Source organism: Musa acuminata, chromosome BXJ3-2 (assembly GCF_036884655.1).
Source record: "Musa acuminata AAA Group cultivar baxijiao chromosome BXJ3-2, Cavendish_Baxijiao_AAA, whole genome shotgun sequence".
Taxonomy (NCBI): Eukaryota; Viridiplantae; Streptophyta; class Magnoliopsida; order Zingiberales; family Musaceae; genus Musa; species Musa acuminata.
Window position 1 is genome coordinate 22,406,547 of NC_088350.1, and position 9,983 is coordinate 22,416,529.

Consider the following 9,983-nt stretch of genomic DNA (forward strand, 5'->3'; position numbering starts at 1 on the left):
GCCACATGTTTGTAGACGAGGAGAGCCGGAGGGCGGAGCATTGCTCCTCCGCCGCCCCCGCATCTGCCGCCGGAAAGGGACGGGCCACACCCGGTGGTTTCGCGTACTAGTAGTAGTTGCAGCAGCCGCAAGAAGCTGAACTGCGTGTTTCGTGTTATGACATAAATACCCTCTTCTTTTCCTTAAATTCCCTCCGGCTCGATCCCTATCTTAAGGACTTTGCTGTTCATATTCTTTTTGGCTGTGTTGTTTATGCATTACTTTAAGAAGTGATTAAGAAGTTGAAAACAATTATACTATTATTCTTTCTCTTTGTGAGGATAATTATACTTTTTTATTTAAAAAGGGATGTTAATGTACATGAAAAGTTAAAACACAGTTCTCAGGACATGTTTCAACTGTCATCAGATATTCTCATCATCTTACCTTAACTTTATTACTTTTATCTTGATATTTTGCTCACTATTATGTCACTAAAAGTATCTCAATTATATCTTGTTGATCTGCATCATCATAGATAAAATTATATCTTTTTTTTCTACTGTTTCTCTCTCTCTCTCTCTCTCTCTCTCTCTCTCTCTTATCTGCCTGCACACACTTTAGAAGACATGGGATCAATCCTTGCATCTAATTCTCATGATTTATCTTTGTCACTGAGATGAAGACATGACTAATGAAGTAGTCAAAAGACAGGAGTTCACTACAAGTGGATTAAACCAAGACCAAAGTGTCTTCACTACACTCAATTAAGTGTTGCAGATACTGATGTGGTAGACACTGAATTCAAGCGGCACACATATTGTGTACAATAAAACTATGCATACAACAAAACTTGCATACTAAGTGAGATGGGGATTATTCCTCTTCGATCACAGCAAAAACCTTCTATCATCATCCGCGGTATCAGATCAAACAAAAAATATTCAAATATATTTTCTGCTATATAAATTTTTTTCTGGACCACTAGTAGTTAAATCTAGACATCAGAGGGATCATATTGAGATCCCCACTTAGTAATACTCTTCTTAATTATTTTTAGATCTAACTTAAATATCGAAGGAATCATATCGAGAACCTCACTCGATATTGATCTTGAGTATATATCAAACTCCATATTAGATATCAGAAGCATATATGATGGATTAAGTAAGACAATCAAGTCGAAATAATTTAGTATTCCATCTCAAAATATTAAATTATAAAATTATGCTTATAAGTTCATCATCTTCTAAAATCAATAACAATAACAATAACCAAATCATTACATCTCAATTATTTAGGGTTGATGACTATATGCTTATATTTTCATAATTGAGCTATATATAAGATAATAGGTTAGAACGAATAAAAAGTATATATTTTTTTTATTATTTATAATAAAATCTTTTTAATTTTAATTTTTATTTCAATCATTATACCTCATATTTCATTCTTTTATTTTTTTTATTTGACCTACTAATTTTGTATTTCAACATTCTTCTCTCAAATATATGAGTTTTTTATTCATGTCATTTCTTAACAGCTCAATACTTGGATTTATAAAATATGATCAGTCCCTCTCTATTCCTATAAATATGAATAATAATTTATATTTTAAGTTAAAGGTGTTAGATAGCTTAGCTAATAAAATTGATTGTTTATCTTAAGGTGTTGGGCTTAATTAATTAATTAAAGTGAATAAATAGAGAAAAAAATTAATTAAAGGTTTTGGTAATAGGAAAGAAATCTATTATAGTCCATATCGATCTATAGTGCCATATTTCCTGCTATTATATATCGTTTCGGATATATCGTTTTACTTTGTGGCGGCCGCTTTCATTCCTTCGGCAAACCGGCTCCCCTCAAATACTGCACCAGAACCCTAAACCCTATTCTCTCCTCGAGGGTTTGGAACCGCTCTTGCTCTCATCGCAGTGCGGCACTGAGGCTCCCTTTTCTTTGTCTTCTCAACCGCCTGCTTCGTCAGGGTTCCCGTGGGAAGCAGCAGACCTGTTGGTGGTTGAGAGCCATGGCGAGGCTTCTTCGGTGCGCTTCATTTAGGCGAGCCCTTTTTGCTTCGGAGGTCCTATTCCTATTCCTGGTTCAAGTTATTTTCTTTCAACCTTTTTCATTATGCCATTAAGTTAACAAGATTTGGTTCTTTCATCGGAAAAGGAAAAAACAAAAAAACCTTCTTTGATCCTAAAGACGCGTTCTGCTCAGTTCTTTGGGGGCTTCGTTATACTAGTTTGGTGAACTGTTGTTGCTTCCGAGCGCTGTTTCCGTTCAGGAAGAAGGTATAATATGTGAAGGTTCAACAAATAGGAATAAAGAAAGAGATCTTTGTGTTTATGGAGCGTTTCTGCGGGCAGCGTTTCTGCAACCATCCTATATATTAAACAGTGGGTCGCACTAGGTTATACAGTAGAGGTGGAACATATCAGGAGCATGTGTGATAGGCTATTTAGCTTGAGAATGTAACATATACGGACGTTTTAGAACATCGCTTATTTGAAATTATTTTTTGAGTTGGAAGTGTTTCCAATGTGGGAAATGGGTTTTTGGTTAAACGATGAGACCAACATGTAAGGTTATCATTTAACTTTTATTTGTCCAAATATTTTTTCGCCTTAATTAATTTGTTTGTCCAGAAATTCCTTACTCATTGATGAATAAGAAAAAAAGGAATTCATAGTGAGGTAGTTCAAAAGAAATATGTCTATCACTTTTGAGGCATCAAGGCTTTAGTATTAATTGATCAACTAAGAAGATTGTTTGGCCTTCAAAATCCTAGTTTAGAAACATTGGACTACTATGTTGTTTCTTGTTTTGTTACTAAATATTTCCTTGCATGCATTTTCTACTTGCAGATGTATGGACAAGGAACCAGGGCATCTGCTTTACAAGTTTGCAACTTCTCTAGTAAAGGTAATAGAAATTTGTAGTGCATGCAAATACGATTGTATAAGATTATGAAAAAAATTGTATGTTAGACTTCGTTAAACATGCATCTTGGCATCCTTATCATTGCTTTAGCTGTAATATATGCACAGGAACAAAAACCACTTCAACTGTAAAGAAATTTGGTAAATTCTCATTGTCTGATGAATGCTAGCTGATCACATTTTCTTCTTTTCTGTCCTTTTATTGATAATCCTGAGGTAAAATGAGGTGTTGAGGTGGATCTTGTATTTATCTTGTGCTGAATATGAATTCATCAATACCTTACAACATATTTAATCTTTATTTAGTTAATGGTGCAAACAATTCACATGTAGTGGAATATTTATGCTATTGATTTTCTATAATGGTTCTTGTGTTAAATACCTTGATGTTAAATTCTTCTCTGTATCTTGGTTTGTAGCAATCTTGTAGGTGAAAACTATGTGCTAAATTGTTTGTAAAATTTGCAGTCTCATCCTAAAACTAGGCAATTGACCATTTTCATTTGGCTGAACTGAACCTAAATCACAAACCCTGCTGCCCTAGGTAAAAAAAAAACCAAGTCAGATGGAAGTGACGCTGCTGAACAAAACCTCTCCGGCAAAGAACTGGCTTTACAGCAAGCATTGGATCAGATTACAGCCGCATTTGGAGAGGGCTCAATCATGTGGCTTGGTCGTTCTCAAGCTTCCAAGGTAGTGCCTGTCATATCTACAGGATCATTTTCGTTGGATATGGCATTGGGAATTGGTGGGCTTCCAAAGGTATTGGTTTATGATTGTCAATTAATTTTTCATGTTTCGAGTATCTATACTGTTATTCTATTTTTCTGATTATCTATTAAATGAATTAAATAACGGTAGGCTTCTCCAGTACTGGTAGTTAAAATAATAGAAGATCTGAGGAAATATCTTCTTGTATATTGTTATTTTCTTTTGTCTTAATGGTAATCTTAGTTCTCTACTTATTGCTAGATCAGTTAGATTGTTATTTCTGTCTGTTCTTTATTTTGTTTTCATATGTTGTTCAACTTATCTTCTGAATTAATCTTCGTTTTGAGGTGGTATTTCTTTGTTGGTACCATAGATAATGAACCTGTTAACCTGGCTAAGAAGGCATTCATGTTTGTTGATATCTTGGATCACCTGCATCATTCAGAGTGAAGATGAAATTGCTCATCTGGCTTTCCGAAGCAACATATTTATTGATATTATAGATCGCTTGCATGCTATCGGATGATTCTTTTTGTAGTGACAAAGGGAACAATAGAAATAGCAACATAGACCTTGCTGAACAGTGACTATACAAGCTAAGATTACAGTGACTATACAAGCTAAGATTACAAACATTCTTCAGTGGATAAGGAACCTGAGATGTATCCTCAAGAAACATGCTTTAGTTTCCCTTGCTAGTTGGGTGATGTAATCCTTGGAGAAGTTTACCTCCCTTTAGGACTATGTGTGCATTCTCAAAATGGATAAATAGAAAACAATATTAACGATAAGGCTTTGAATCCTCCTGAGTAAATTCTTTCTCTGATGCAGCAATGTACCCAGTGTTTGTGAGTCTGTTTCAATGATGACCCTTTTGTGAAAGATAGTACTTTAGTCTGTGTACTTGGCCTTTTATCATTTTTCTTGCTTTCTTTTGTTTTATGGAACTAAGCTTTTTTGTTGTCTGTGAAAGTGGCCTCTGAATAGGTGACTGAGATGTTTATTATATTTTCTGAGGTATAGTTCTTATTATCATGTTGAATTTTCCTCAATGTTCTTGTCTCATTTTTCTACCTTTTCCTGGTAAAAGCAACTATCAGCCACTAAAGAATATTATATTTGATATGTGACGAAAAGCTCATCAACGTCAAGTAATTTCACTTAATTATACTGCTTCCACTTTACAGTGGTTCGCCTTTTGTTTCTGAATAATCATCTTATGTGCCACTGGCAGGGACGTGTTGTAGAAGTATATGGTCCAGAGGCATCAGGGAAAACTACACTTGCTCTTCATGTTATTGCAGAAGCACAAAAGAATGGAGGTAATGATGTTCTGGCTTCTTCCTCCTGATACCCTGCACTAAGTCCTGAACAAACTACAGTTTGAGAATGACTGCAACTTTTTCTAAAAGATCTCGTTGGGTCTTACATCTATGTTGGTTGAGTTGTTAAAGGGAAATCTCCGAACAAAACAAAGGAATTGATAAGGGAAACTAATTGAAGGACTTATTGCATATTGTCTAAAATGAATTGCATTTTGATAATCATGCCTCTGAAAGAATTTTAAATGTGAAGGAAATAACTGAATTTTCTAGAAATACTTGTTGTATGTCCAAATGATTATCTAGAGGCGATTTTTTTTAAACTTTTCAGCTGTAGGCTTTTATTCCATAAAAGCCTATTAAACGGTTCCATTTTAGTGCAGCTTATTGTAGTGCATTGTATAAGGGAACACATCATAACAATAGCTTGTGGAATGTTATATTGGACTCGAAGTAATCTTGTGAATTTCTATAAGGCAAGGGCAAACTTGTGTGCAAGGCTCTGGTAAACCTGGGGTCTTGGGAACTTCCGATACTTCAAATATTTTGGAGTTAATTATTCCACATGTGCTAATTCTTTACATTTATGTCTCTTTTTACAGGTTATTGTGCTTTCATAGACGCAGAGCATGCTCTGGATCCAGCACTGGCAAAGTCTATTGGTGTAAACATTGATAATTTGCTACTGTCACAACCAGATTGTGGTGAGCAGGCACTTAGTCTTGTTGACACTCTAGTTAGGAGTGGCTCCGTTGATGTTGTGGTTGTAGACAGTGTAAGTTGAGAGGACTGCAAGTTGTTGCTTTTAGTCCCTGCTACATTAATTTTTAGCACTTAAACTACATGTTATACTTATTATATTTATTAATTATGAATCTTGCATTTAATTGATTATATATGCATGAGTGGCAAACAATAGCATACGTTGTTTATCTGCTTTAATTAATATTGTGTAAAGTCAAAATTCGACGTGATATTGTTGCTGAGTTTGACGCTTTATATTTTTGGTATCATGCACTAACAATAGCATCAACCTTTTTAATGTCTTTCAGTATCATATATGAGTTATTACATGTGATAGATGTATAACCTATGCAAGTGGATAAGTTTAAAAATTATCTGGGACATATGATCTCGGAGGTGTAAATTAGGGATTTAGGATTGTCTGGTATCTACTATGACAAAACGGAACTGATTTGATACATGCCTGTGGTACAGCTATCGTAAGGAACAAGGGAAACTTGCAGCAAAAAGGAAACAATGTCTTTATCTGTTAGTATGTAAAGCTCGGGTAATGTATGGTTGGAGATGGAATGGATGCTAAAATGATTTATGCAGAATGTAAAGCAATGGTTTGACAGTCTCCTTGCTAGTACCTTGTATTCAGTACCTATGACATCTGGACCATTACTTTTGTTGGTTTTTAGTCTTCTTTCAACTGTATGGCATATTTATTGAACCATGGTTCCACTATTTAAGATGTATTAAATCTGTTTGTGGACTGAGTTTTAAGAATATTTTTATTTTTGTTGATGTTTCTTTCTGGAATTCAGGTAGCCGCCCTCGTACCTAAGAGTGAACTTGATGGTGAGATGGGTGATTCCCATGTGGCCCTCCAAGCAAGGTTGATGAGCCAAGCTCTCCGCAAGTTGAGCCATTCACTTTCACGGTCGCAGACAATTTTGTTATTTATTAATCAGGTAACTGTTGATGAAGTTGAGAGCATGTTTTGAGGCCTTGCTTGATGTTTCCTACTGTGCAATTATTTTAAGATCTATTTAAATCTAAAAGTGAATCTTAAGTCTCTATTTATAAATTTGTGGTGGTTTTTCTTGTTAATTGTCCAAAAGATTTTGTTGTCTGAGATACATGTTCTGATTATTGGGTTTGTGCCCTGCCATTTTTGTAGGTTAGATCAAAGGTGAGCACATTTGGGTATGGTGGACCAACAGAAGTTACTTCAGGTGGCAACGCCTTGAAGTTCTATGCATCTGTTCGCATGAACATCAAAAGGACTGGCTTGGTTAAGAAGGGTGATGAGGTAAAACTACTTATGCCATACTTTTCATTTTGTGTATAATTGTGTTAGTAGTTATACTAAACATTTTGGTAGGACTGACATTGAACAGAGACAAACCTTTTTCCAACTTTCTTTGGTACTTGGAATTTCTATGTAGCTTCTAGAGTCCGTTATGGGATATGATTCCATATGAATGGTTGACCGTGGGACAACAGGACATTTTTAATTAATCACAGTATATTCCAGAATGCAGATTTAAGTGACTATGTAGTTTACCTTGCAGAGTGGGAAATTCCTCCTACTGTCCTGTCCATCTGCATCTTTGCTTTTATCCCTCTATGGAGCATATTTGAACCTTTTCATTTGCAAAAAAGCTACTACATGATTGACGGATGTAGTTGTTTTTGCAATAATCATAACATGATTGTTGTTTTGGCAGACTCTGGGGGCTCAAGTTACGGTGAAAATTGTGAAGAATAAACATGCCCCTCCATTTAGGACAACACAGTTTGAGCTTGAGTTCGGCAAGGGGATCTCTGGTGAGTCGGAGATTATCGAAATAGGGTGCAAGCACGAGTTAATTACGACTCGTGGTTCTTTCTATACTTATGAAGAACGCAAATTCCATGGAAGAGATGCCCTCAAATGCTATCTTGCTGACAATCAAGCGATCCGAGAAGAATTAATAGCGAAGCTGAGGGAGAAAATATTGGATTGCCGCACTGATAAAAATGCAGGCCCTGAAGGTGACATTCCAGATGCAAACGTATCAGAGGAGACTATCACATCTGACACAACCGATGAGGACATTGTTGCTGAGGCCTGATGTGTCACTGTCATACCTTGACAAGCTGATAAGTTTCTTGCCGTCCACCCTTAAAACTAAAAGTGATCAGGCTTTATCATAATCAGAATCGCAAAGGTGGTAATTTTGGAGACCTTTAGGGTAATTTGGTGATATGTCGCGTATGTATAACTGATTGTATCCAGAGCAAGGAATTGATGGGCTTGTGGTACTAAGAAATTCCAAGGACATGGTGATGGAAAATGTTAGTGTAGCGAGTGTAGTCTGGGTGATAGAGCACAGGAAATGTGGTCTCCTTCTCGATGTCACATCTGCTAACTCTCAGACACCCATATATCAGAATTACTTTTATCGTTCTTATTGTCTCAAGAATTATGCTTATGGTTATTATACAAATGTCAGATTGGAAGAGATGTATTTGTTGAAACTTTGTCACAGGGTGAGTGTAGTATTTTGCCACACTTGGCAAATGTTCCCAAGCGGACAGTTGGCTTTCTACATGGACAATGATGCATCAAAAACTTACATCGACTGAGGATTAATGTGAATGTGAATCGCATGATTATGTAGTAATTCTTATACGCAAAAGGAATGTATTCTTTTACATAGATTTCCGTACGAATTTAACCTTACGCTTGTGACGTACCGGCCTGCTGGCTGGAGGCCGTAATGGGGCCCAGGCACTGTGGTGCGCGGGAATCTGGAAAGTTCCGAACGTCGAGGGGAATCACCCGTGACAAAAAACTGTTTTCAGGGCCGCCACGGGCCACCGAGGCGAAAACTTTCAGGGGTGTTTTGATCCTGATAAAGTAGTCGGGTCGGGTCGGGTCGGTTTGCCTACCATCCGACCCGGTTTTGCTCCTTATTTAACCGATTAACTTCCCAACACTGTAGGAGGGAGACGGAGAGGGACAGAGAGAAAGACGGTGCTGTGGCGGCTGTTGCTCCTCCTCTTCTTCCTCTTGAATTCCGCGATGAGAGAGAGAGAGAGAGAGAGAGAGAGAGAGAGAGAGGCCGTTGCTCCTCCTCTTCTTCTAGAAAACCGCGGTGCGATCGCTGTCGGTGAGATCAGGTACCGAGTTCGTTTTTATATTTTCTGAGTCTCTGAAACCCTTATTCTTGGACGCCACAACCTCGGAATTGAGGTCATTAAGCTTCTTGGATTCGATCATGTAGCCTCGGTTTCGCTATTACGTTGATTTATGAATGCTTCTTGGAAGAATCTTTGATCGTTGTGGGTTTCACGAAATATTTGATTGCGTTGGTTTGTGGATGTCGGTTACCGGGTTCTTCTTTTGCTGTCCTGATCTTCTTGGTGGTCGCCACCGAGAACCAAAGGTGCTTGTTCAAGAAAGCATGAGGTTGATTTGATGATCATCTTGATGGCCTTGTATGGTTAAGTTGCCAACCAATAACAGCACCAGATTGGAATTTTGAAGCTTGTATTGTTGAGGTAGAATTTGGTAGGAGGATGAAGGCGTCGACCCTCTCACCTCATCATTAGTCACGGAACCTTAAATCAAATATTAGCTCCATATAATATGATTTGCAGTGCCCACAAAGACTATATGAAGAATTATCAAAACCAGTAAACACAAATAAAAGAACATTCTAATTTGATCAATAGTGCATAATGATGATTCGCTGACTGCAGCAGAATTTTTCGCCAAATTACATGTTGCGATGTGACCCAAAGATATCCTGATATGTTACTGATAAGAAGATTGGCTTCTGCTGGAGACAGCAGTTTGCATTTGTGGGAACTGTTGGAATATTGTATTTGTGATCGATTCGTTGGTGTTCTACCTTTGATCTGGGCATCTTTCTGTGGTATGGTTTTGTGGGCATGGTAGAGTGCATATTTTTCTATTGATGCCAAGACTCCGGTAGATCTCCGAGCTAAAAAGCAAGAGACGAAAAATGTTGTTTTAATTTAAACATTTTTCTTCAGGAAGCTATGGAGCGTAAATATGCATCTGCAACTATTTATACAATATCTGCCAATGAGGTTAGTCTTGCAGCAAATCTGTTCTTGGGCAAAAGAATAGTCTTTATTCAGTTCCAAAGTGAACTTTCATGAGCGGGAGAGATTGAGCTCTCCTCTGTAGCGATCGAACTTCCCATTAGAGAGGTTGCCTATCCCTCTCGAGATGCATTCGAGTGAACGTACAACATTGCAGAACAAAGAGGAGTCCAATGGA

The 9,983-nt window shown here is 37.2% G+C and overlaps 1 protein-coding gene across 2 annotated transcripts; it reads left to right on the plus strand.

Moving 5' to 3' along the window:
• The first annotated feature begins 1,863 nt into the window (after positions 1–1,863).
• Positions 1,864–8,193, plus strand: LOC103969926 (uncharacterized). Of its 2 annotated transcripts, none has more exons than XM_009383564.3 (8): positions 1,864–2,062; positions 2,850–2,907; positions 3,469–3,686; positions 4,870–4,957; positions 5,560–5,732; positions 6,511–6,657; positions 6,867–6,998; positions 7,417–8,193. In XM_009383564.3, the coding sequence occupies exons 1-8, from the start codon at positions 2,009–2,011 to the stop codon at positions 7,801–7,803; spliced, it is 1,257 nt and encodes a 418-aa protein (XP_009381839.1). In that variant the 5' UTR covers positions 1,864–2,008; the 3' UTR covers positions 7,804–8,193. The 2 variants fall into 2 exon arrangements, with proteins under 2 accessions (XP_009381839.1, XP_064993933.1); XM_065137861.1 differs by having other exon boundaries at positions 1,921–2,062; positions 2,850–2,910; positions 3,471–3,686; positions 7,417–7,939.
• Positions 8,194–9,983: the final 1,790 nt, after the last annotated feature.

Bases quoted from the DNA above. Each gene is read 5' to 3' on its own strand.
- LOC103969926 (XM_009383564.3), top strand. From the start codon at position 2,009: ATGGCGAGGCTTCTTCGGTGCGCTTCATTTAGGCGAGCCCTTTTTGCT. The intron at 3,687-4,869 runs GTATTGGTTTAT...TGCCACTGGCAG, and splicing joins GAATTGGTGGGCTTCCAAAG to GGACGTGTTGTAGAAGTATA. The intron at 6,658-6,866 runs GTAACTGTTGAT...CCATTTTTGTAG, and splicing joins TTTTGTTATTTATTAATCAG to GTTAGATCAAAGGTGAGCAC.